Source organism: Engraulis encrasicolus, chromosome 12, assembly GCF_034702125.1.
Source record: "Engraulis encrasicolus isolate BLACKSEA-1 chromosome 12, IST_EnEncr_1.0, whole genome shotgun sequence".
In the NCBI taxonomy this organism is placed as follows: domain Eukaryota; kingdom Metazoa; phylum Chordata; class Actinopteri; order Clupeiformes; family Engraulidae; genus Engraulis; species Engraulis encrasicolus.
This window is the reverse complement of record NC_085868.1, coordinates 8,971,211-8,999,164: the sequence shown is the minus strand read 5'-3', so window position 1 is coordinate 8,999,164 and position 27,954 is coordinate 8,971,211. Positions and strand designations below refer to the sequence as shown.

General features: G+C 44.4%; 1 protein-coding gene and 1 long non-coding RNA gene across 3 annotated transcripts; both read left to right on the top strand.

Moving 5' to 3' along the window:
• Positions 1-121: 121 nt before the first annotated feature.
• Positions 122-27,733, top strand: tmem39a (transmembrane protein 39A). Of its 2 annotated transcripts, none has more exons than XM_063211594.1 (9): positions 122-393; positions 1,770-1,947; positions 4,358-4,580; positions 6,643-6,726; positions 6,889-7,043; positions 7,664-8,006; positions 10,420-10,607; positions 13,245-13,365; positions 26,801-27,733. In XM_063211594.1, the coding sequence occupies exons 2-9, from the start codon at positions 1,835-1,837 to the stop codon at positions 27,038-27,040; spliced, it is 1,467 nt and encodes a 488-aa protein (XP_063067664.1). In that variant the 5' UTR covers positions 122-393; positions 1,770-1,834; the 3' UTR covers positions 27,041-27,733. The 2 variants fall into 2 exon arrangements, with proteins under 2 accessions (XP_063067664.1, XP_063067663.1); XM_063211593.1 differs by having other exon boundaries at positions 1,767-1,947.
• On the top strand, positions 22,002-24,025 carry LOC134460038 (uncharacterized). The gene is made up of 3 exons (XR_010036956.1): positions 22,002-22,132; positions 22,493-22,567; positions 23,632-24,025. It is a non-coding gene; the product is annotated as an uncharacterized LOC134460038 (long non-coding RNA).
• Positions 27,734-27,954: the final 221 nt, after the last annotated feature.

Genomic DNA, 27,954 nt, shown 5'->3' with positions numbered 1-27,954 from the left:
CAATTTATGCTCTCTGCGCGTTCTCGACTTGAAAAAAGCTTCCGAAGATGCCTCTGAGATTTTAAGACACGCCCATAAAATATCAGAAAGCGATGCATCTGGAAAACGCAATGTAGGAGATGACGTAGGGTTAACGAAGAATAATTTTTGCCACGTCGGTGTCTGCGCCGTGTCTGAGTGGTTTCAACAGTGCCACTGAAGATGCTTTAAGTGAACTTTACAACTCGGTGTCTTGTGTGTTTGGTGCGCAAGACCCGCCGTAGCATGTGTTCCGTTTACAATAGTGCCTGCATCAAGATACTTCATAATAGCCACTTGGAAATGTTCCTGTGTAGCAGTATGTTGTTACCCTGATGTAGTCTGCATGGCCAACTGCTGGCGTTAAATGTCACCGTGAGTAAGATATTTTCTTATGTGAAAGGAAGAGATTAGTAGATTATTGTACCGTTTGCAGTGGCAGGGCTTCTGCGAGGAATGCTTGAGCGTTAAATTCGCTTGTCAACCAGTTAAAATGGCTAGGAGCTCACTGACTCAACGGTAAACGTTACCTTAGCAGATGGCTAGTGAATCTGCGACGCTAGCTACGATGGTGTCCCAGTTAAGTTGCTCTCAGTAGAAGACTGGGCCTCTGTGTAAAGCTCGAGTTTTGGTGTCAACTTTCTCAATTGGTTACGCTGACTAAATTTGTTACAGAGCCACAATTATACGTTAAATTATTGCCTAGGTAGCTGTCGTGTACGTGTCATCTCTCTACCAACTTTGGGCTCATGTGCTCATGTACAATTGACCGAAATACATCTTCTTTTATGCATCCGACACGGTCGTTGCACTCCAAGTTCCGCATTTTGTTCGCCACGCTACTGAATGAAAGAAATAAGACAACCTAAAGTAGCCAAACCGAGATGGGTGCGAGATAAAAACCTTCAAACCTTAATTTACAACAAACTTAGTTATTTAATTTAATGCATGAATTGGGTGTTCATGTTAGGGACTGTTCGTTATTTATTTTCGGGGTCACCGGAAGAAAATAGGGGAGGGTCACGTCATTTTTTTCATTGCTGAGGGGAGGGTCATCAATTTCTTTTAAGCTGGCTAGGGGAGGGTCATCCAAAAATGTTTGGCACATTTATTAGAAAAAAGCATTCCTACCTTGTTTGTATGCTTTGATGTAACATAGCCTCAGAAACGCTTCTCCATTTAGCTAAAATTGATCACAGATTCATACCCCGTTGTGTTCTGTTGTGTCGAAGAGCTATCATAAGTTATCATAAGCTAAATCAAATTATAAATGTATGAAATGCCCCCGCGTTCGTGAAGTAGACTACTATAGTTTTCAAGAGGGCGCCTACAATAACATCCAGTAAGCTAGCAGCAGCGTTGGTCAATCAACGTTTGTCAAAAAAATAAAAAATAAGGTAGAATAGGGCTATTTACTACTTCTCCATAGGGGAGGGTCATGCATTTTTTTGACGGCGCCGCGGGGAGGGTCATCAAAGTTTTGAAGCTCGTTAGGGGAGGGTCATGCAAAATTTGACGATCAAAGGTGGACATCTTCCGGCGACCCCAAAAATAAAAAACGAACAGTCCCTTACGTGTAAAGACCGTGCAGGGTAGCACAACAGACGCGTGCCATCTGAAGAACATCTTGACTGAATTCTAGATTCTGTTATGTTCTACTCTGCATCATTTGGACTCAATTGATTGCATGCGATGAATGCTGTTGTGTTGGTTAATTCACACATGATACTAAAATACTGTTTTTGCAGCAGTTGGTCTTTGTAAAGCCAAGTGGTGGAAAGTCCTGGCCCCCTGCGTGTTACCTTGGAGACTGGTCATGCCCGGCGGGCGCAGGGGCCCCAGCCGACAGCAGCTGAGCCGTTCAGCTCTGCCCTCTCTTCAGACACTGGTTGGTGGAGGCCTCAGCAACGGCACTGGCCTGCGAAATAGGTAAAGAATACACTATTATGCTCCTTTACAGTGTAAGGGGTGGGGAACCTTTTTTATTTGAGGGAACACTTCACATTTTGTTAAGTCCCCCAAGGGCAGTGCTATATGAACCATGATTCCCCCCGCACTGGTAAATTGGGGGAGGGGAATCCTGGTCCCATGAAAATATAGCGTTATGATATTGTTTCCTTTACAAAACATGTCATATTTCATATGAAACAGTATAACATTTAAATTATATAGAGGGCCGGATAAGACGGCCTAACGAGCTGTAAATGGCCAGCGTTAGGTTCCCCACATACTGCATACTAACATGTTTGTTTTGCTACAAAGATTGTTCCAAATTTGGCCGCAAAGCTCAGAATATTACTAGGGATAAACCCATACCACTTTTTTGAAAACCGATACAAGTACGAGTACATTTATGTGTGTACTTGCCGATACCGAGTACCGATACCGATACCTTTTACCACCAAAATACAATGAAAATAAATGCATGGCCTTGTTTTTTTCCAAAGAACGTGACAAGATTTTGCATTGTTTTGTGTAATAGCAGTATCGTTCCTGGTATCGGCAAGTGAAGAGTACGAGTATAATGAGCAGTATCGGGTGCCGATACCGTTATCGGTATTGGTGCATCCCTAAATATTACATATTGTACAGGGCTATTCAAAATGCATTCATCAAGAATTGCTTCAGTTCTCGTCCATGTCTATTTATGATTCTTCGAGTGGTGAACGGTTTTTACAGGTGCGTCGGCAGGGCAGTCATTGCATTTTGCCAGGACTGCTGGGCTGAGCCCCTAGCCTGGGCCTGCTTATCCTTACGGGGCGTAGGCAAACATGTCAGAATGCATCTGTGCTCAGTCTGAAATGGTTAGAAAACATGAAAACAGATTATGCCTTTGACTACAAGGTTAAGTGTCAGAAGAGTAGTAGTAGAGTAACTTTATTGATCCCCGGGGGGAAATTAAGGACCGGCGCTTAAGCACGGTGCTTGTTGCAACTTGAAAATAGAACTCGTCTATTTTCCACTTGCGTGTGCTATAAACGGAGTCCTAATGAATTGAATGGCCCAAAACCTGAGCAGAAGACCGGGCTTCTCGTGGATAGAACATACACATAGACTGTTACACAGTGTGGAAAGGACAACTGAACACCCAGTGAACCTTTCACATTCACACTGCCCCCGTCCCCACACACGCGAATCTATAGCATTTCAAACTCTGACAAGACATAGAGCCAATCAAGCTTGAGCATTTCCAACAGCTTGATGGGGCGTGTTTTTAAGACAATGACTTACCAATTCAGTTAACAGGTGAGGGAAGGAATGGGTGGTCTTCTCGATTGTGGCTTCAACCAGTAACATACAGACTTATTTCATGAAGGTGAGCTAGGGCTGCACAATTAATCGAAAGTAATCGAAAATCGTGAAATCGAACTCGTGATTTCCATTGTGATTTAATCGTGGCAATAGTGACCTACCTTTTGAGAGCGTCATTGAAGCCAGAACATACTGACAGGCTGGTGTTTCTGGCCAGAAATCTGTCCACCTAAGTTTCATGCTATTGCCTTTACATAATTATTGCATTTCATTTTATTTTGCTCATCCCGTATCTAATTAATTCTTGGTTATATTTCATCTTGTTATAATTTTCCAAAAAATCTGCAAAAAATCAATAATCGTGATTAATAATAGTCTATCGTGATTAACCGTGATTAATAAAAGACTATTAATAATAGTCCAAACCATAGTCTGTAAGAGACTTGTAGTCGTGATGGCGAGGCTACTGAGTTTCCAGCACATGAGCTCAGGCTGCATGATGATGCATCAATAGCTACGAGCCTTCGCCCCAAAAGGAGAGCCCCCTTTGTCTTCGAGATGGTGGACTTTGAGATGTCAGATGTGGGTTTTCACCTCATAAATGTTCTACAGCTTTCTCCATGAAGCCAAGAATGCTCAAGCGAAAGCAAATATGGTGTGGTGTGCTTTTGGAGAGATTCAACCGTAATCTGCCATTTCCTAAGAACATTTGATTTGACTGCTTTCCACAATTGCATTAGCTTTGGTCCGGGATGTCAAACTCAGGTCCAAGGGCCAACGCTTTGTTTGTCCAGCGAGAACATTTCACATTTGGACCGTCATACTGTATTTGATGGGAATGATTGTTTGCCTTTCAGTATGCAGTCTGTTCATACACAATTTTATTCAAATTTTTAATATTGAGTTTGGCCCATGACTTAATATCTCATATTTTGAATAAAATAAAGCTGCTATAATAGTCGAAAACTCTTACTACTTTTTCTTAATTTTCTGTTTCATTTTTGGGACTTTTTTTTTAGCAAAAAGCTGTTCTTGTGAATTCTTGAATTCATGAGTACATAACAATGACTTTCTTGTAATCTTTTAGAAGCAGTAACTCTGTTGGGCTGTCAGCGCCGCCACTGACCTCCCTCATCACCCCAGAGCCAGTGCGTCACTCCCGTATCCCCGACCTGCCTCTGGACAGCAGCCTGCTGTTTGAGTTCCTGCTCTTCCTCTACCTGCTGGTGGCGCTGTTTGTGCAGTACATCAACATCTACAGAACTGTGTGGTGGTATCCCTACAGCCATCCTGCCGCATCTACCTCGCTGGTGAGACTATACACATAGTGTATTATATAGCATGTATTAACAAAACGTTGAGTTCAAAATAGTCACCGGTCCACTATGCACCATACTAGTCTGGCATCATGCAAAAGTGTAATTATTTCCCGCTAGTGAATTCCGCATTGTATTTTGTATTTTTGGCTTTTTTGTATTTTTGTACTGCTGCAACCCCCCTGTCTCCGAAACAAATTTCTCCCTGGTAGAGACTAATAAAGTAACCTAACCTAACCTAACCTAACCATTAAGTTGCGACGACTTTACACGAACCTGCCACATCGTCCACTTCATCGCTATCCCAATGAAAAGCAAGACACGGGATAAACCCGCTGAGCTACGACGCCGCCTACTTCATTTGTGCTGCCGTTCAAATTTCAACCACCAGCAAAGAGGTGTTGGACTGTTTTAATGTTCCATGTGATACTCTGTTAGTTGGCCTTTCGTTTCTTTCCCGGCACACACTACAGTTATAGCATAACGTGGTGTATCAAATCAATAAACCACGAAAAATGCCATATAACCTCGGCTACTCGAACAAAACAAAAGTTACAGAGTACAGACAGCCTTTCAGCGAAACAAGCCTTTAGCAAACTGAAGGGCGACTACTCCACGAATCGTGTTGCACATGCGCAGAGCGGGGACACACACCACAAAACATAACATTCGACATTAAGCAACATTATTGGCCTACGTGTTGAAAACATGTCTTCTCAATTTAAAGTCTGAATTTCAAAAGACGAGACCGAGGATCGGATTGTTTACATTTTAGCTTGATGTCGCGGTCTTGTAGGCCTACAGACTGTCGTGTGACGTTGACACTGTCCCGGAGCAGGTCAGTGGTGACGTCACCACTGACACGGCTGCAAGCCTGCAGCCGGACCCCTCTCGGTCTCTGAGCGCTTTTCTAGTTTCACAATGCTAAAAGGCAGTGCTAGGTACTTCTTAGAGCAGTGGTTCTCAACTGGAACAGTCTTGGGACCCACCATTTTCCACTCTCATTCGGTCGCGACCCAATTTTTTTAGCGTTCAAGTCAATTCAATGCAATTCTCAAAATGTAACCAAGACTCGAATGACTGGTTGCACGCTATCTATCTCGCATAAACATTCAGATTGTATGCCTATCTATGACAACAGATGACACAGAGTTCAGTAGCCTATCAAAATAAAAGTTGTAAATTGTTGCAGGAAAAGTTGGATTTTTTTTTTTTTTTTAGAATAACGTTTTTTTTACACCAAGGCTCCACGACCCACCCATGACCCTTCCACAACCCACTTTTGGGTCACGACCCACCAGTTGAGAAACACTGTCTTAGAGCATATGGCTAAACTGCAGCGCTGCTTAACTGTGAGGCAAACTTTTGGTGGTGGAAGAGCTACAATTATTCTGAAAAACGTTGATTTTGTCACTTAAACGCATTTTTGAAAGTGGCTAGATGACGTTTTAATTCACCAGAGACAGCCAAATGTCGCAACACTGCAACAGACAGATGTGTTCTGCACGGTTTCTGATATCAACGACCACTCAATGTGTTTCTGACTACATCTCCAAGTGCATAGATTCCGTGGTTTCAAGACTGTTCAGACTTTTCCCAACCAAAAGTTTTGCATGGCGTTAAGAACTTCGTCTGCAGCCTTTCATTCTGGCAACAGATATGAGGTCAGAAAAACTGTCAAGGCCATATCCAATAAGGAATGAGCTTTCTGTCTGGCTTGCGCTCTCTCTCTCTCTCTCTCTCTCTCTCTCTCTCTCTCTCTCTCTCTCTCTCTCTCTCTCTCTCTCTCTCTCTCTCTCTCTCTCTCTCTCTCTCTCTCTCTCTCTCCATGTGACCAAATTGTGTTTGTGGTGCTCGGTTGCCATTGTGTGGCACTGCGCCACAAATTCTACGCATGGGAATCACTGATATGTTGCAAATAACATTCAGTGAGCTATTCATTACATTACGTTTTTCACTGAACTGTGTACGTATTTGTTATCCATATTATATTATTATGGTCTCACTATGAATCACATATGAATCATTACGTGTGTGTGTGTGTGTTGTTTTCTAGAACTTCCACCTTATGGACTACCATTTGGCTGTCTTCATCACAGTCATGTTAGCGAGGCGGCTGGTGTGGACCATCATCTCTGAGGTATGCATGGCCTCCTGAATGCTCAAAATGCTCCTGAAAGCTCAGGGCCCTCAATAACAAGAAAACAATGCCAAGGGTAGCGAGAACCATAAACCAGCATGTTGAAATTCTTGCATGAATTCTCCTTTTGAGGTGTGTGTCTGTGCTTGTGTCTGTGTGCAGGCGTCTCAGAGCAGCCCCTGTTCCCTGGCGCGGTACGTGGTGGTGGTGGCCGCCCGTCTCAGTCTGCTGACGCTGTGTGGCTGGGTGCTCTGCTGGACGCTGGTCAACCTCTTCAGGAATCACTCGGTGCTCAACCTCCTCTTCCTGGGCTATCCGTAAGTTAGATGGTCTTCTGACAACTGATGCATCGTTATTCTAAAGGCGGGCTCAAACTACACCGCTATTGGCTCAACTCTCTGTGATATAAACACTACAGTTGTATCGATGCATTCAATTCATGATTCCGTTTGTATCATAATTTTTGACCTACAGTTTGATACAACGCACTATTTTTTAAATGTGTAATTTATTTTCAGATATATATAAAACTTTGATAGTTTGAAGGTAGAGTAGGTTACAACAGGCTACTAATTATTAAAAAGGTTTCAAAACAATAATGTTGTGAAGCTCTCACATCATATCATGTGGATGTTTTCTGGAGTGAATTGTAACAGAACGAAAGTGTGTTTCGTGATCCCTTCTTGCACTGCGATGCAGTATCATGACTCTACGCATCATGACTCGGCTCGATCCAATATCGTGACAGTCCTAATAAACACTGACCACATTTAACACCTCCAAACTTATTAGAGCCCTTGGGGGAAAGAATAGGTGTAGTTGCAGAATTATAGTTGTAGTTACAGCATTATATATTATATACAGAATATAGTTTCAGAAGTGCCTTTCAACCCAAGCCTGTGGTAAAAACACTGACCACATTCAACATTTTTGGCAGGTTTGGTGTGTACGTCCCGCTGTGTTGCTTCCACCAGGAGAGCCGAGGAGGTAGCGTGGCGCCATCAAGCCCCGACTGCAATCTGTCCGACAGAGAGAGTGGCGTTGGTGACGGTGCCCTGCTTCGTCCTCGAGACTTCATGTCACTCCTGCGTGAGAACCTGCTGGAGCAGTTCAGCAGTCCCGGCCCAGTGCCCACGCACACCTGTCCACACTCTCCGGAGCTCATTCGCACTGAAGTCGAGGAACTGAAGACCAACTTCAACCGTCGCATCAAGGAGGTGCTCTTCAACTCACTCTTCAGTGCCTACTACGTGGCCTTCCTGCCCCTCTGCTTCGTGAAAGTAAGTTTTTATGTTGTGCTTGTAGCTCTGGTTGTTTTCTGCCTTAAAGGTGCACTGTGTAGTATTGTTTTTAGCAGTTCCTTTCCAGAATTCATGCAGCCCATCCAGAAATGTTAACCTTTTACACTAATACTTTGCATCACCATCAAAACTTGCTGTACTTTGGTCATATTAATTAATATTAGTTTATTACTAATGAAATATTCATGAAAAGATTTCTACTCCACCACCATCCTACACAGTGCACCTTTTAACTTTCTTGGTCTATTTTGGGTAAACAAAATACTGAAATTAAGTACAGATACTGCATTTTGGTACTGATGTACTCTGTCCAACTGCGCGCGCGCACACACACACACACACACACACACACACACACACACACACACACACACACACACACACACACACACACTCATTGCTAATAAAATATCTGATGCTGCGTAGACTGTGTAGACCAGAAATGACCTACGCAACCCAAGTAGCTGAGGTCGCTGAAGAAGTTTTACCATGAATTCACTTTATTCGCTCTGGACGTGACATTGACATGTTTGATTTAGCTTATCACATAACGGCTCTTGTTTGACAGCCTGGGATATTCGGAGATATGAACATTCCAATTGTTTTTTGCTGGAACCGCGTCATTACCATGTTAGCTTGACTTTAATCGCTGAAATTCGCTCTGGTCACTTTAATCGCAGACCCTCCATAAAGAAATAATGATTTCCGTAGCTCAGGTAGCGCAGGCTGTGCTTGGTATACACATACAGTAGCTGGCTACAGAGCAAGAGGAACAGCAGAGGTGGATGGCTTGAGAAAAACAAATGCCCATTGGATTGATATACTGCAGGTAGGATAAGAGATGGGTACCTTCACCATCATCATGAAGACCTACAGAAAGTTTTCAAAGAAATGCTAAACTAATTAGTGTTTTATTTAGGTTTGTTGATTAGCACTGGTTGATATTGTATTGCTGACAATGATCTTTGTTTAAAAATTTGATGTGATCATCAACTGCATTCAACATCAATCTACACAATCTGCACAGCTGCATTTGTGGGGTTTTGTTTGTCTCACTAGCAGAACTTGATAAAGCAGAAGTGAACAAGGCCGACAGGTGGACCACAGATGCGTCCCTCTATGCCAGTTCCAACTATGCCATCCCCCACCCCCCACCCCCCCCCAAAACGCCCCCCTGGCCTCCTCCTAGCCTGTCAACGCCCCCCGAGGATGTACTTTTCTTTGTTTATTGGTCATCATGGACACTCCAAATATTGTGGCAGGCAGCAAGGCAGCAAAATGGCGAGACATGGCTTTATTTTTTGCAGTTTAGGGTATAATAAGCTTATCATCATTATTGGATTTGGAAAAGAACCATAGGCTATGATTTGAAATTTCACATAGCCTAGATGAAGTGAACATTACAAATTACCAGACATTTATTAGGCCTAACAACCTTTAGTATCACGCCATTTCAGCAGTATGTGCATGTGGGAAAGAATCTAAACATCGACAAATAATAAATAAATAAAACCGTTTGGGTGAATCATGCGCTTATGGACTTTTTTTCAATACCAGCTTCACCGTCAAGGCACAAAGCAGTGAAACCTTCTATTTACTCTCAATGAGTGAAACTCAATTACCCAGAATGCTGCACGTGAGCTCTCTACCCGATTCTGGAAAACAAACATGGCGGCAACTCGCTTTACTACCTTAATAATGTGTTAATCCGACGCTAGATTTCTTAACTGATGAAAATCGAAGGCAGAAATCAACATTGTAGTTTCTAAATATGAGGTCGATTGGTCTATTTGTGGCGTACATCACGATCGGCTGAGTTGTTGGCCTCACGTTATGGACTTTTTTTCACCGTCAAGGCACAAAGCAGTGAAACTCAATTACCCAGAATGCTGCACGTGAGCTCTCTACCCGATTCTGGAAAACAAACATGGCGGCAACTCGCTTTACTACCTTAATAATGTGTTAATCCGACGCTAGATTTCTTAACTGATGAAAATCGAAGGCAGAAATCAACATTGTAGTTTCTAAATATGAGGTCGATTGGTCTATTTGTGGCGTACATCACGATCGGCTGAGTTGTTGGCCTCACGTTTGTCAGTTAGCCTGTGGCTAGGCTACTTTTCGCCAACGTTAGCATCCGGTTAGAAAGGGTATGCTTGCACGCATTCGCTCCGGTCCAAAATGGCAAGTCTGCCGCCTTGTGGCCACAGGAAGGAACAATTGAAGGAATGCGTCTCAGACGGACGGACGGACGGACGGACAGACAGACAGACCCTCTTATAGAGATGCTGGGACGCATCTAAAAATGGGTAATAAGAGAGTGTTCCCCTAAAAACATCTCCCCAAGATAATAATATATTTTTGTATGTTTTGTATGTTTGTCCCTCAATAGAGTACCCAGTACTATGACATGCGCTGGTCGTGTGAGCACCTCATCATGGTGTGGATCAATGCCTTCGTGATGCTGATGAGTCAGTTGTTGCCGCCGAGCTACTGCGACCTCCTGCATCGCTCTGCTGCACACCTGGGCCGCTGGCAACGCCTGGAGCACGGTGCCTACAGCAACGCTCCTCAGCACCTGTGAGTGGATTTCATTTTGTTTTTATTTTTGGGGTGCACTGTGTAGGATGGTGGCCAGAGTAGGTACATGTAATTTGAACTATGCTGCTCATTGAAACTGCTGCTGTTGCCAAATTTGATCTTTTCATTAATATTTCCTAAATAATAAACCAATATTTACTAGTATGTCCAAAGTACAGTATGTTTCTGCACCTAAAAATGTCTCTTTCTGAAAATTCAAAAATTCACACTGAGAACAGCCACCTTTTCCATGTATGAAAAGTATGATTTTCCCAGTCGTAATGAATAGTTGGAATTTCATGATGGTGGTAAGTATTCATCAAAAAAGTTTTTATGAACATGTATGAATGGGCAGCATGAATTTTGTTAAGAAACTGTTAAAAAATATTACACAGTGCACCTTTAAGATAATGTTGGGCTTTTATGCCTTTGTTTAGAATAGTACAGTGAGAGGGTGACAGGAAATGAGCGGGGGAGAGAGACAGGGAGGAACTATTGGAAAATGAGCTCAGGTCGATTCAAACCCCTCTTTGACTTTTTGACAAACCGAAACTTTTTCCTCCCTGTGTGTTGAATGGCGGTGAAAGGGCTTTTTTTTCAAAATCAGTGCAGTGTGTTTTCAGACTACACTCAATAGCCACTTAGACACACATTTCCAACTGCTCATGGAGTCATATTTTTAATCAAGCCAATCACATGGCGGCAACTTAATGCAAACATCAGAATGAGGTAGAAAGGGCATTTCAATGAAAGCGAAAAGTGAAAGTGAAAGCCCACCTGGGAAACTCCAACTCCCATTGTCATTGTGACACAGCACTCCACAGCACACAAGTGAACACTGCACACTGCACACAACGAAATTGCATTTATGCCTCACCCGTGCAAGGGGGCAGCCCTCAGTGGCGCCCCATGGGGAGCAGTGCGGTGGGGCGGTACCATGCTCAGGGTACCTCAGTCATGGAGGAGGATGGGGGAGAGCACTGGTTGATTACTCCCCCCACCAACCTGGCGGGTCGGGAGTCGAACCAGCAACCTCTGGGATGCAAGTCTGACGCCCTAACCACTCACCCATGACTGCCCATGCCAAATGACTTTGACTTTGAACATGGCATGGTTGCTGGTGCCAGATGGGCTTGGTTTGAGTATTTCAGAACCCACTGGTCTATTGGGATATTCATGTACAACCATCTCTAGGTTTTACCAAAAAATATGTGAAAAAGAGAAAATATACAGTGAGTGGCAGTTCTGTGGGCGACGATGCCTTGCTGATGCTAGAGGTCAGAGGAAAATGGCCAGACTGGTTCAAGCTGATACGAAGACAACATTAACTCAAATAACCACTTGTTGCAACTGAGGAATGCATAAGAGCATCTCTGAACGCACAGCACCATGAGCCTTGAGGCAGATGAGCTACAGCAGCAGAAGACCACATCGGGTGCCACTCCTGTCAGCTAAGAACAGGTAAATGGGGCTAAACTTGCACAGGCTCACCAGAATAGAAGATCAGGTCTGGTCTGATGAGTCTTGATGTCTGCTGGAAGGGTCAGAATTTGGCGTCAACAACATGAAAGTATGGCTCCACCCTGCCTTGCATCAACAGTTCAGGCAGGTGGTATAATGGTGTAAGGATGTTTTCTTGCCACAATTTGGGCCCCTTAGTTCCTTAGTACCCCTTGGCCTTTTTTTTTGGAATGCCACAGCCTACCCGAGTATCGTTGCAGGCTTTTAAGGCAGCTCTGAAGGCAAAAGGGTGTCCATCCCAGCACTACAGAAGTATACCTAATAAAGTGGCTGGCGAGTGTATTTTGTGATTTAGAAGAATGCTCGCTGCCTTTCCTCTTTCCCAGATTTGAAACCTTCCTTTATCAAGGTTTTAGCCCCCATGCACTAGTCCTTTAGCCATGTTTGAATTCCAATGTATCCAAAGTACCCATCATTTAGCCATGTTTTGGGTGCTTGGTGTCCTGGGAAAGGCAACTGGAGCATTCTTCCAAATGGATTTCCTTTCAAGTTTTGATCAAAACAGCCTCAAAACACACTTTGCCCTGATTTTGCTACATAAATCTATGTTGAGTTTCAATGTGAATCTACTGTAGTTAGCATTTCTCAGCTATCAAGCTAGCTGTTTATGTGTAGGAGATGTATTGACTAAGTTGATGTTTACCATCCTGGGGTGCATTTCTCAAAACCGTATTTACTAACTATGCTAGCTACTTTGTTGTTTGCAATGCAATTTCACATTGGCAACTACCGAAGTTGCTAACTGGCTAACAACTATGCTTTCGAGAAATACACCCCTGATCGTCTCTGTTGTGTTGATCATCTTCCTGTGTGCCTTAGTGGCCATATTATACTTCATACATTTTCTTCAAAATGTTAGTATAGCCCTATTTTTGCCATGTTTATAAACTTCTATGCTCAAAGTCATAGTTCTAACCCATTTTATTTTGGACATTGTAAACCTATCTGGGGTGCGTTTCTCGAAAGCGTGGTTGTTAGCCAGTTGCATTTAGCAGCTTGGATAGTTGTCAGTGGGATATTGCATAGAAAACAGCGAGGAACTAACATAGTTAGCAACTATGGTTTCGAGAAATTAACCCCTGAATAAGTCTTGTTTGTTTGTTTGTTTGTTTTCAGCTGGTCCGAGAACACCATATGGCCACAGGGGGTGTTGGTGCGTCACAGTCGGTGCCTCTACAAAGCAGTGGGCTCCTACAATGTGGCACTACCGTCAGACGTGTCCCACTCGCGCTTTTATGTGAGTCATTCCATTCAACTTTGAACTTTTTCTGTACATTTTAACACCTTGATGCCTAAGGCACCTGCAAAAACACCTGCCCTCAGCCTATAAAAACTTAAATAACTCAGCCTCAACAAAATCACCCAGTGCTGCCAGACTGGCACAGGCTTTATGGAGTTGTCTCCAGCAAAAGAACTGAGGTTTCCCTACGTTTGGGAAGTGGCGTGATGGAAGGTGTGTGTGTGTGTGTGTGTGTGTGTGTGTGTGTGTGTGTGTGTGTGTGTGTGTGTGTGTGTGTGTGTGTGTGTGTGTGAGAACACTGCCGACGTGGTGCGCAGGGCTTGTCTAAAGGGCCGTACACACACGTCGCTGCTATTTACTTGCTACTTGCTCACTCGCCTACTTGCCCACTCGCCTACTTGCCACTCGCTCTGGGTGATTTTGTTTACTGGTTGTCATGGTTCCCGCTGTCCGCGCCAATAACGTCCGTACGAAACAAAATGTAGGCCTACGCTGTTTAACGTTGATCGTGTGCTGTGCACAACCATGCATATGAGCCTTTGATGGTGTACACTGTATGTATTTTCCTATACTGCATTCCAATTGGTTACTCGCTTAACTCGCGTCGCTCGAAGATAAAATAAGTTTATCTCGGAACCCACCCACATCGCATCGCTTGTACTCTCCTCGCCTACTCGCCAGCGAGACTCGCTGGAACACGTAGACATTCTATTGACTTCATCCGCTGAGCGACTAACTAGCAGCGACGTGTGTGTACGGCCCTTAAGGTCTTATCCTTGCATTTGTAGAATTTGCTTTCCCTTATGAAAATCCCTCACCTTTCGGCGAAATGCGCCGTTTTGAAATCAAAATGGGTCATTTCTGTGAATAGTGTAGATCCGAGGAGAATTTTTTTTTGGGGGGGGGTCAAGCGAGGAGAAAAGTGTAGCGCCAGTGTATCATGGTGTATCGCTCTACCGCAGAAAACTTAATACAGTTTCAGGAGAGATTCCATAACTGACAATGACGTTTGACCAAACACTGCATTTGTTGCTGTCGGCACAGCCAATAATGTGAAACGAGCTCAATCTAAGTCCCGCCCTTCATATTTCTCTTTGAAAGCGCAATTTAAAACAGGTGCCGCTTTGGTCTGCGGGGCTGGCGTGGTTGTATCAAATATCTTTCTTTATAGTTCTAGAACATCTCTGATTATAAGAAAATGTCCAAACGATCTGTCACAGATAGGCTAGTCTACACGTTTCCCAGAGAGGTAGCTATTTGAGATCATGATTCTTGTTATGACAACATCAGGACGCAAGTGAGTGGATGTAGTTAGCTACAGTGGTTAAGCTGTTTTTCCTAATAATTTGAAACCGCATTTGCCCTGCCCACGTGAAAATAGAGCTCCGTTAATGAAAGCTTGGGTAGAACTACGGTACGTTTTCCTGACAGCTATTTTAACGGGTCTGTGCGCTACGAAATGGCGAAAGTATCTAGTAGGCGCTTGTAAGAAGCGCATGTAGGCTACGCGAGGCATCCAACATCATGCTTCGAATCATATGCTGCGGCTTCTTATAGCACGCACGAGAGGGAGAAAGAGCGAAGCCTAGTCAATCGTTTGACACGGGACAAATTGGTATAGGAATCATGCAAAGTACCGTATTAGCCCGAATATAACACGATCCTGATTATAAGACGACCCCCCATTTTCAGGCTCATGTTTTGGGGAAAAAAGTTTTTTGAAGACTTAATTTTGTTTCACATTTGAAACTTTTCTCAAAATGCAGTTTTTAATTTGTTGGAAAATCTGAGGCTTTTTACAAAGAACAAATTTCACAATATAATTTTCATGGAATTTCCATGATATAAGACCACAGATGGCTACTCATATCATTTTCCTTTCTTTACTCACTTCACCTGTCAAGCGCCAATAGGCACCGTAACAGGCTACAGCCGTCTGGGCCCGCCTGTTTAAAGTGTGACGCAACATAGCATACATTCAGAGTCTGCGCCAGCCAGGCAGGCAACCAGTCCAGTAGAGATAGGCAATCTATTGTGCAATGCACAGATTTTGCGAAATGCTTCGTTGACAGCAATATCTAACCAGCAGCCGTCTCGCCAAATCGCCGTTCATTTTATTCATCCAAAGTTTTCCGTTGGACTGTAGAAACCGAACGTGGCCAAAGGCAGATTGACGCATTGCACTTGAAACCCATGCGCTGCCTATCAGGACCACGTTGACATTAAAAGTCCGATTGATATTCATTTCGTACCAAGGGTAAAACTCCTAGTGATTTTATATGAACAAGACAATCTCTTGCCCTAACCATTATTCTGTGTTGTTGCATCGTTGCGAGGCATATCGTCGCTTTGTCGCGCACACACACAGATGACCATTGATTGGCTTATGACAGCATCCAAAACTTAGCCTACAGGTTGTTCGTCAAATCACCCTTCATTTCTTTAGTTCTAGTGGCGTTATCGGCTGACCAGAGAGAACGACCAAAGCTTTCCTGATGAGACTGTAAAACCAAACACAAATAAAAGCAGAGCAACAAGCCGCGATTGACTTGTGTTTTTCCACTTGCACTGTCGTCCGCATCGCGTTGACATTAATCCTTTTTCCATCCAATATAAAGTCGCTTTAAAATAATGCGCATTAAAAAGTTGATGCGACACAAGTGATGGAAAAGCGGTTAAGTCGCTTCAACGCCAGCTTTGTCGACCTCATTTATATCGCTCTAAAAAGGTGGATTGGCTAGAGATAAGTCGACATAAAATTGATGGAAAAGCGTTAAAGCGACGTAGGGAGTTCGTACATGCGCAGTGCTGTTATTATATGCGCGAGAATTTGAAAGCTAAGTTCTTTTTCTAACTTCGCTCGGTGTTTCACTATGGGATACGCTTGGGCGTGACCATCTATGGAAGCTCCAATGACATTACGTCTGTCAAAGACAGACAGTCGACGCAGTCGGGCTCCGCCCGCTTGGGGTGTCTACCCCCGTCGACACGCTGAGTCCAGCATTCTCGCTTTCTTCCCGTGAAGATCTACTACAAGCTCCTCGCACCTGCCAAGGCTGTGCTCGCTTAACCGTTCACAGACGGACCGTCCAGGACCCCGTCGCCGAACGCGACCGCGGCCGGTAAGTGCTATATTGTTTGCCTTCGTCAAGAAGTGCATTGAAGGTTTGCAGTTAAGTCAGCTTACTTTCCAACTCTAGTGAAGTGTCCGCGTCGTGGCGAACTTCAAGCTTAGCATGGCGGGCTACCTAACCCACCTAGCTACCTAACTTCAGCTTAGCCTGATTTAGCTACCTCTACCTCCACCGAGCACTCGGGTGCCGGTGATAACTTATTAATGGTAAGCTACACCGTACAACAGGGAGCGAGAACGCCTTACTCGCTACTCTGTTTGACTATTTTCATCTGTTTTCTGTTTGTAACCCACCGCATGTAAACCCACTCGGCGGGAAACAAGTTGCTAGCTTCGATCTGTAGCTACAAGTTTAGCATGGCGGGCTATCTAACCCACCTAGCTATATACCTAACTTCAGCTTAGCCTGATTTAGCTACCCCTACCTCCACCCAGCACTCGGGTGCTGGTGATAACTTATTAATGGTAAGCTACACCTTACAACAGGGAGCGAGAACGCCTCACTCGCTACTCTGTTTGACTATTTTAATCTGTTTTCTGTTGGTAACCCACCGCATGTAAACCCACTCGGCGGGAAACAAGTTGCTAGCTTCGATCTGTAGCTACCCCGCACGTGCGGCTAATCTGCTAACACTGGTGTTAACTGAAGTAATCACTTGTTATGACGAGTTCTTCGAGTAACACTACTCTCCTCTCTCTTTTATTCTGAAAGATGCTTCAGGCATTTCCCCCGCCATGGGGAAGAGTGAAAACAAAGAGTGAAGAGCCCGTTGCCTCCCGTGCCGGCGTCACGCAGCCAACCATGGCGGGCGGAGAATCCCAGGTCTGCATGGAACCCTACCATGCACATGCAACGGTTGCAGGCCGCCATACCTGCACCACTGCGTGGACAATACCAGAGGGAATTCGGGAGCGGAGGCTGAATGTGGTGATCGTCACTAACAGCCCCCATGCACAAGTCAGACTCTGTGGATACCATGCCACCCGATGACGACCCCAGCTTAGGCTACCCCCTCTCACAGGGAGCAGGAGGATACCCAAGCATAAAGCACAATATCAGGGACATCACGTCGCTGCCCCCTCGACCCCAACAGGGTGGGCGACCTATCTTGCAGTAATCAAGGCCCCCCAGTGACCATGCTGACTCGGCGGCCCTCTGCTCAGGATGCAGGAGACAAGGAAAGGGACCAGCAACACTGCCCCCAACCCCCCTCCCTCCTCAAGTCCAACCTGGCCACCCCTCCCAGCAGTCCTGGCCTGTCTGAGAGATGGCCCCCTGTCACTGGAAGCCTCACAAGTATTCCAAATGTGCCCTAACCGACGGGCTGTGTCGACTATGTCCAACATCGCTCTCCCCTGCAAGAGAGACTGATAGGTGGGCGAGCCGGTCCGATTGCTCTCTGATGCTGTCACCAGGTCCAGACGGACACGGCAAAACAGACACTCAGGCATCATCTACACGCTGCACCAAGGGCCCGGCGCTGTGCTGGTGAAGATGAGGGAGACAAGGTCTCGGCAGGCAGAAGGATGATGCTCTCTGGGCGAGCCTGACACACAAGCCGCCCCAGGCCCCAACCTCCCAGTCAGGTCAACACTGCCAAGGTAGTCATCCTATGGAGAGAGAGGCCATAGCCTGCACCCTAAGGGCTAGAACGGTCAGAAGCTCAAGGTGCTTCAACCCAGAACAGAGGCCCAAACTGTCCAAACGGCCTACAGGACCCAGTGGCGGACCTGACAGCCCAGGCTCACTTGTTCCCACGTCCTCGCCCACAGCGGAGAGGAAGATGGAGAAAAGGTTATGTCTTACAGGTGTTCAAGATCTGAAACTGCAGACAAAGTGTCACCAAGCACAAATCACACCCAATCTCAGTGTCCAGTAAATATACATTATTCGCACCTAGGCCGTGGGCCAAAGGCGAATCTGTTGATACAAAATAAACGCCAATGCTACACAGAGGGTAATTTCACCAAACTGTTCAGTATACCAAGGTGTTCAGTATACAAAGATCTTTATCTTCCTAGCAAGGGCCAGGAACGATTTGGTCAACACATAAGATGCACATAATGCATGAGAGCGGTCTCATCTCACTAAGGTGTTAAGTAGACTAAGGTCATTCGCACCAAGGCAGGGCCAAGGGCGAATTTTATTAACACAATATACACACATTGTGTCTCACCAGACTAAAGTGTTAAGTAAACAAAGGTCATTCGCATCTAGGTAGGGGCCTAGTGCGAATTGTCTTAACACATAACAATGTTAACATGTTATAAACATGCACACTTTGCATCTCACCAGACTAAAGTGTTCAGTAAACAAAGGTCATTCGCATCTGGGCAAGAGCCAAGGGCGAAATTGTTGCTACATAACTTACACAAGTAATGCAAAGCAGTAGCCTCTGTCTCACCAGACTAAACTGCTCAGTAAACAATTATCATTTGCATCCAGGCAGGGGCCAAGGGTGAAATTGTTAACATTATGCACACAGGGGATACTATCACAGTAGTCTCAGCAGTGTTAAGGGAACAAATATCCCTCGCACCCAGGCGAGGGCAGATTTGGTAACACAAAAGTGGCTCCCCTTGCAGCCTAGGGGTAGCCTCAACAGACCAGTGTGCTTTAAAATAAATAAAGAATGCCATCCCCATCCTGGGCCTGGGCCAAGGACGGAGTTGTTATTGAGAAGTCACACACGAGGTGTACAAGTACAATGTACTGACACCAGAAATCTCTCAAAAATAAATACGGTACATAAATAAAGAAAAGGGGTGCACCACTGTCATAACACCACCAGGGCGCACCATTTCCCCTTTATTGGCAGCGGAGACATAGCAGAGATCTCTCCGGTGACGCCACTAGTGTGCGTCACGTCACGGCTGCGTGGGTAACGTGACTAGCGTCATATAAGAGCGACGGGTCATGCTCATCCATGACGTACAGTACACAAACGCAACACTACTTTATTCCACTGTAAGTGGATAAAGAACTTCTGTTGATCACAAAACCACCTAGGTTCAGTGGAACACTAATTAAGGTCAGTAGACTGAGTTCTCGAGTTACGAACGAAGAGATCCCTTCTTTTCTACTCTAAGGAGCCGTCAATGGGCTCTGTTCAACATACTGCGCGATCTCAGCTGGAAAGCGCATTTTACAGACCGCCTTATAAAAACAGGTATGCCACAATCGCATACATCTGACAACAAGGTGCTTTGTCAATCATATCATCGTCTCGATTTTGGGGTTGTCACAAGAGTTACAGCAGATGATCTTATCACAAGGCTGTAGCCTGTCTGAAATCAGAATGTGTATTATGAGTTTCGCCGCCACGGCAAAACATACAGCATTCTCGCTGTCTCAACCGGCGATTGAGGACGGCGTTAGCCCCTCTGACAGGCTTGGGATCAGAATACTGTAATTAAGACATTTTCCCCTATTGCTCCCTCTCGAAGGAGTCAGCATTAGATTCCAGGACGGCGCTAAAGCATCGAGTGAATTTGGGTTCAACAAGTCACCGTTAGTAGTAGTCAGACAAGGTCTAGACTACAGTTGGTGTAATGGCATCCGCTATTACAGTAGCGAGAGGTGTCTCTCTATGATGAAGGGCTTTTACAGTAAAGCTTACAGTAAAGCTTACTGGCCACGTTGTTCATGCAGTGGTTTCACCATCGCACGTCCAGGGCGACCATATACATTAAGTGTTCTGGGCCCTGAAACATTTCCAAAACGATGTAGGTGGTTGAGGAAACTTGCTGGTTCACAGTTTCTGTTAAGTCTGCAGAACAGGGCCAAGGGGAACATCCTCTCTACTCTCAAACATCGGCTTGTGTGGGGCAGGGGTTGGTGCAGGTTTTTGCTATCTCTACACCTTGTAAGGAAACACACAGTGCCCTCTATTCCTCCTTGGCATAAAAGATGCACTAGATTGCTTTGGGCAAAACACCCTGCTCTATGCATTCACACCAATAAGCATAATAACCCCCACACTGGTCAGAGTCAGGCAACAGAGCCTGCTACTGATTTTGTTGGCCCAATTATGTCACCCTATGGGGTTACGATTGTGTAAGGGTGTTCGGAGGGCCCTCAGGGGCCCCACCTCTACTGAGAGATCCTCTCAGACAAGAAGCGATATTTATAATTCACACCTAGACAGGCTGGTCCGGTAGGCTCATTCTGTGAGAGGTAGAATTCAGACGCAGTCGCCCTCTCCCAGCAGTCACCGAGACAGCAGCATACACACTTCATACTTGGTCATAAATGGCGTGTGTTCAAGGTATGGGGCATACGGAGACACTTCTCCCTAACGCCCTGTTGTTCAGCTTCTTAGCTTCCTACGGGAGCTTATACACAGGGTTAAAGTCTTTCCCAATAGGAAAGTTTACCTTGCTGCATTTTCAGCCAGCCACTGAAGTTTTGAGTACAAGCCAGCAGGGTAGTACTCCTTGGAGACTTAGTTCTGGTTAAGTTGAGCTACACGCTCACCCCTCCAAATCACTGGTTTGAAGTTTAGCTTGTCAAGACTGTTCTAATACAGCATTAACCACCATGAAATGAGTGAGTGAACTAAAAGCCTTCCTTGTGAGGCCCTCTTGGTTTACAATCTGACTCTGATTTGAAGAAGGTGCGTCTTCTCCCCATTACAGATTTGTGCCCAGAGCAGGACTTTCTTTAGATGTCGGAGAAAGGACCTGGATGCCCCGCACCCTGCCCCCTCACTCAGAGGAGGGTCAGGAGCTCAACTATGTGTGTCCTGTTAAAGCTCTGTGACTATACAGAATTTAGCAGAGTTCAACTTTTTGTGGTGGCCACACACCATAAAGGACTACCACTGCCACGTCAGGGGTTGTCTCATTGGATTGTGAAAGCTACAGCGGTTGCCTATCAGAATAATGTCTCGCCGGCCCCTTAGGGACCTAAGAGCTTATGCATTAACAGGAATGGCCAATTCCAGGGCACTGTCCACGGGGTTGCCAATGGTAGGCCTGTGCAATGTAGCGAACAGGGCCCCAGGGTACACGTTCGCCCGCTTTCATGAGCTAGAGGTATCTGGCCGACACTTATCTCACGCTGTACTAGGTTCTGACTCCCCAGCAGCGATCTATACATTCTGACCGATGCTACTGTAATAAGGGCTTTACATAGCGTGCATTCCGGGAGTGGGCTATATCTCCCATAGTGAAACACCGAGCGAAGTTAGAAAAAGAACGTTAGGTTATGGCTATAACCCTCGGTTCTTTGATAACAGAGTGAGGTGTTTCACCTATTTTTCCCTCCTTGCACTAGTTGTTAGGTGGGGAAGAAACCGTTAAGAATGCTGGACTCAGCGTGTCGACGGGGGTAGACACCCCAAGCGGGCGGAGCCCGACTGCGTCGACTGTCTGTCTTTGACAGACGTAATGTCATTGGAGCTTCCATAGATGGTCACGCCCAAGCGTATCCCATAGTGAAACACCTCACTCTGTTATCAAAGAACCGAGGGTTATAGCCATAACCTAACGTTTGGTCGAGAAAAGGCAGGCGTCAAGGAATGGGGCTGGGGGAAAACGCTGTTTTGATTTTTTCGAAGAAATGGACCAGCTAGCTACTGGGTGCCAGGCCGGTCGTGGTTGCGAGGTCCTCTGCTGTTGACAGCACCGGTGAGTGGATTAATTGTTGTTGATGTAGGCTAGTGTGTTAACCTGGCTACTTTATCCGAAGGGGAACTTGCTACTGTAAACTTGCTAATAGATAGCCCTCCTCAGGTGTCACATAAAAGACTCCAGGTAGTACAGCTGTTTACATAAATGTCTTCTAGGTCTACTTTGTAATCTTCCCCCCTCGTATATCGCTCGCACAAGTAATGATATGTTTGTATCAAACAGGACACGATACTCAAAGAGAAATAGCGCAGTAGCTAAGTAAACAGAAAGACGAGGACTGACTTTTGCTAATGAAGCTATGGATCTGATAAACGATTTCTCACTGTTAACATTGTTCGTCTGGCTCTGTACAAATAGTTCCCCCTGATGACCAATCTGGTGTGGAAGACGAGAAAGAGGATGAAGGGGATGATGAGGAAGAAGAGGGTGCTGGTAAGTCAGGATCATCATGCTTTTGAATGTCATGTTATTCATGCTAATATTGTGTATCACAAAAGTTGTTTTTTTGTTTTTGTTTTTTTAAACAATTCAACATCTGACCAAAGTGAGTACTCCGGCACCCCTATGCGAAAATGCCCTGAAAGAGCCAGGTGCAGGACAATAAAAGTATTAATCCAGTGAAAGAGTAATAGAATAGTCCAGTGAAGTGAATAAAGTCTGCAACACTGCTTCTCTTTTGTTAAATTTAGATGTACAAGAATGGTTTGATGTCAAAATATTCAATAACACCATTGGGGGACATCATGTTTAAATAGTACATATGCAAAAGGTCTCCTGCTGGAGTAACCTTTTGCCTCGGTCACTGCCTCTAGGTGACTTGTCTGACACTGACACTATGCCCTGCACTTCTTTCATCACTGGTACTCATAGTGCTGGTAGGCCTACTGCTTGTCAAGGATGCACTTTGCCTGATTAAGACCTGAGGGACGAAACGTTACGCTCTCACTATTCAATTTAACAGAAGACAAGCAGTGTTTAGGACTTTATTCACTTTAACTTACCTGTATTGTAAGCATCCAAATGTTGGCAGCATTCATGTCAAACCATGTCAGTACTAGTACCATGCCTCACTGGAGGCAAAACACACTGTTGTCTTCGAACTACTGACTTGGGTACTGTCACACGTACTTGACACCATCTAAAACAAAATTGTTTATCTTGGGATTATCAGTCCACAAGAAATGGTCCAAAGCACTGTGACACTGAAGCAAATCATGCCTCACTGAAGACCTTTCTATGCATTTTCAAATAGGGGTGTACTCAGTTTTCTCTTGTCAGAGGTTGAAGTGTCATTTTGATAAACAGCTTCAAAATATTCTTAACACTGATATCCATTAAATCATTGGAACTGAATATGTTCACGCTTACTTCAGGCTAATATGTTCAAGCTTAGTTGACACCCTTTAACTTGGATTAAAAAAAACTCTAGTGTAATACCATGTCTCAGATAACTTAATTAAATGTGTTTGTATTTTATGTGTTTCCTCATGTAATAGAAGACTACAGTGGACAAGTGACCATGGAGGATTCAGAGCCCCCAGGCCCCACCCCAGCTGCAGCAGGAGGTAGTCGCCTGTTTCGCAGGCCACTGAAGAAAAAGTCTTTACTAGCTGCATAGAGTCAGCAGCTGTCGGACTTACTGAAAAGTCAAGAGGCAGGAGGAGGAAGATGGAGAGATGCTAACTTCTCTGAGAAAGTCCGTCAAGCGCCAGTTTGGAGCATCAGAATAACCCGTCCATTGCCTCTTCAAGCAGCCAAGTGGCCTTACCATTTAATGTTATTTAATATTTAATACTACTTATGAATATTTATTAAATGCATTTTTGTGAAAAATGCCCATGTTTGTTTGTTTCACTTGTTGTGAATTCTGTGGTCTTTCACAAATGCATGTGACGCATCAGGTGACGCATCAGGGTATCTCTTATTGCCGCTGCCTCAGTGTCCTCCTCGGCTGACTCAGGATCTTCTCCTCTGCTTTATAATGTTAAATTCAACTCTTCAAGTGTTAATTCAACAGTACAATAACACTAAAATGAGTGGGACCATATGCTCTAAGCAGTGTTGACTTGAGACTGCAAATTTTACCATGTGATTAGGCGTACAGCCTCAGACAAAATAAAAAATCACCTGTCATGTAGGACAGTGTTTCCCAACCAGGGGTACGTGTACCACTAGGGGTTCGTGAGCACACTGCAGGGGGTACTTGGAAAAATGAAAAAATGCATGGAGCATAGTCACATTGGGATATAGAGCATGAATGAGGGGGTACTCATGGTATGACAAAAAGGCTTAGGGGTACACAAGACAAAAAAGGTTGGGAAACACTGATGTAGGATGTTCATTCAGTTGATGTTAGCTAGTCCTTTTCAGACAGGACAGGTACAGGGGTTGGTCATGGAGGGCGGGGAGGTGTTGCTCTCACGGGTCTAGGCCTACTGTAGTCTGATGGCCTGTATGCCCTGCCTCTGTGTCTGTCTGCTGTCAGAGAAGTGTGAAGTTATTTCGTTTGTATAGTCTTTTATTGCCTTCCTGTTGCCCTTGCTGTTCAGACTAGGCAGTTTTGGGTCGGGTCTGTGATTCATCATTTTTCTTAAAATAAATAAATAAATAAAATCACTGAATGAACAACCTCCACGACAGGTGATTCCATACTTTTTTGCCAGGGGCTGTTTGTAAAATTGTAATTGTTTTGTAGTGCCTAAAGCTAACTTAAAAAGTGCTATTGTGCCACCCGTTTCCCCAACGACACCTCTGCTCTCCCTGCTCGCAGGGTCAGGCCTCATATGTGGCTCTACAAGCACATAGTCTCTCTCTCGAAACAGATGTTTGCTAACTCGAAAATCAGTCATAAACTGACGGTCCGTAGGCTATGTTGGCACGTCCATCTCCCACCACAAACAGCACCTGGTGCGAGTAGTCTACTAGTAAAAATCACAGTAGGCTACGCGAGTTGCCTTCTACTGGCTGCCATCCTTTTTCTGATCACAATTATTGCGGATAGTATATTGATTATTAATAACACGACACGTAGACTGTCCATCTTGTTTTGTCTGTCAAGGCTATATTCTCACACGCGATAGGCCTAAAGTCTATTTTTCTTTTGACACAAACATTCTAAAAGAGCGACGCAGTGGATGGAAAACGACCAAGCGCGACAGAAATATGTGGATTAACGAGAGGCATTGTGACGTAGCTTCAATGCGCTTCAAGTACTTTTTTGATGGAAAACGGTTCTGGTGCGACTTTTGTCGCTTTAAATAAAATCGACACAAGGTACAAGTCGCTTCAGAATTGGATGGAAAAAGGATTGATGGACGTGCGGTGCAACTGTCATAACGAAACAAGCATCTGCAAATTTGATATGGACAAAACAATCTCTTAACCCATCCATTATTGAGTTGTGTGGCATTGTTGTGAAGCATAGGCTAATGGCCGAATTCAGGTTAAGTTTATTTTATTTTTATTTTTTTTTATTTTTTTAAACTTTTTTCTCTAGCGCGCGGAAATAAGACGACCCCCCTTTTTAGAGTACTATTTTTAGAACAAAAACCACGTCTTATATTCGGGCCAATACGGTTTTTTGTAATCCCTTGCTTACATCTAATGACATATTAAAAATCTACCGATTTATACTTAGTGGAACACGGTCAAACAGTTTTTTTCCACAGTCAAAGTTGGAGCTTTCCTATTATTGTTTTTCATAGGGAAACAGATATACTAGGTGAATGGACTAAAATTTGAGTAGTTTGGATAAAATTTCAGTAGTTTATCCAAACTGTGACAAAGATTTTTTTGTATTACAAGTTATGATGTATGAAATATGATGATTAACCAGGCAAGCGTTGAGGGGACATTGGATAGTGTTGAGAGGAGGGGGTGCTTTGTTGCCATTGGGGGGCATTAGTCTATTTTATTTTTAAGGGGGGCATTGGCAGGGTTTTGATGAGGTCAATGGGGTGTTGGGAAGCTTATGATGAGGTCAAGGGGGAATTTATTTTTTAAAAAGGCTGAGAACCAAAACCCATTTTATCTATCTATCTATCTATCTATCTATCTATCTATCTATCTATCTGTTTATCTATCTGCCCCCTTCATCAGACATGACAGCATGACAATCATGAAGTAACGAAGATGGTTGGCAGTTCTTCTTATGTTCACTGTCCCTGGGTCGCTACAGTATGCTCAAAATTCATCATTTAAAGACGGTTTTAGCTAAATTTTCTCCCATGGGAGACCATGCCCCCAGACCCCCCTAGTATGACTCTTATACTATCCCCCAAAACTGCCACTGCACACCAACACATGCGCGCGCACCGCTGCAGCACACGCGCCGCTCCGTGCCACCGCGCCACGCCGCACCTTTCTCACCTTTTTCACCCCTGACCCGTTTTCATGCCTGCACTTGGGCAGGGCGATTTATTTGTATAGCACAGTTTGTTCACAGATGCACTCCAATGTGCTTCACGAAAAGTAAAAGTATGGAGAAAATATAAGTATAAGAAAATGGCAAATGAAATTTAAAAAAAACTTGACTTCCATCTTCCATATTTCATTTGCTATGATTTGGCAACATTGTCCTCTTACGTAATCTCATTCTTCAATCTTCTGTATTTCATTTCCTCTTTACTAATCCCCTTCTTCTGTGCCTTATGTTTGTTTCTGCAGTTTCTTTTCCATAAGCCGCTGCGGATCCTCAACCTGCTCATCGGGATCGAGAGCAGCGTGATCCTCTACCAGCTCTACTCCCTGATGCGCTCCGAGCGCTGGAACCACACACTGTCCCTGGGCCTCATCCTCTTCTGCAACTATTATGTCCTCTTTAAGCTGCTTCGGGACCGCATCGTGCTGGGGAAGGCCTATTCCTATCCACTGAGTGGTAACAGCCTGAGCCTCAAGGCCCAGTAACGAACGGTTCTGCTGTTTTTTTGTCCTTCTGTAAAAATCATTCGTCAGGTGCCTGGACTTGAGCGAGATGATGGGGGAGTGAAAAAAAGTGAGATTGTACGAGGTTTGCTTCTAGGCACAAGGCTGTGAACTTGTGTTTTGATACGGTTCTATTTTCATAAAATGTTTATAAGTATTTAAGATTATATATTTTATTTTGTGTACTGTTACAAGACGGGGCATTATTATGTGAATCAGCCCTCGTGCCCATTTCCCCTCTGTCTCTTGGATGGGACTGTGGGAATGTGGGGGAGGCATTTCTCTTGATGGTGGTCATCAAGTCTTTTGACCCAGCTAACCAAAGGAAAGATTTTACTTTCAGAGTGAGTGGCCAACCATTGCCTTCTCCTTTTAAATGAATGCTATGCAGATGTTTTATGCTTTGTTTGTTCATTTTTTTGTACTCGGTCCACTATGAACACTTTTCTGTGTCCTCATGAAACATTTTCTGTTTTTACGCTTTTGGTGAATTTTTATTTTTGTTACAGCATTCATTGCTTTCAATGTCAACTCAAATGTTGAGTGTTTGTTATCAAGGATAACTCTGTGCCAAATTTGCAAGTCTTTCTTTGGACCCTTTGAATTTACAGTCTGGAGAGTTTGACGAAGGAAGCCATTAAATCCTTGTGTCAATAAACACTTGAGCTGCTGTTGCGATTGATGTTTCATGTTGCCTTGTCTGTAATGTCATTGCAGACGTTCTTTCCAATGCATATACCGGCTAACGTCTTCTTGTAGAGTAAGATAAATCAAAGCCCATAATTTGGTGGGATCCATGTCACGTCAGATGAACGCCCATTTAGGAGACTTTAGGTTAGCAGGCCTTTGGGAGACTTAAGGTTGTGAAGAAATGAGAGTTCCCTTAGCACTGTAGA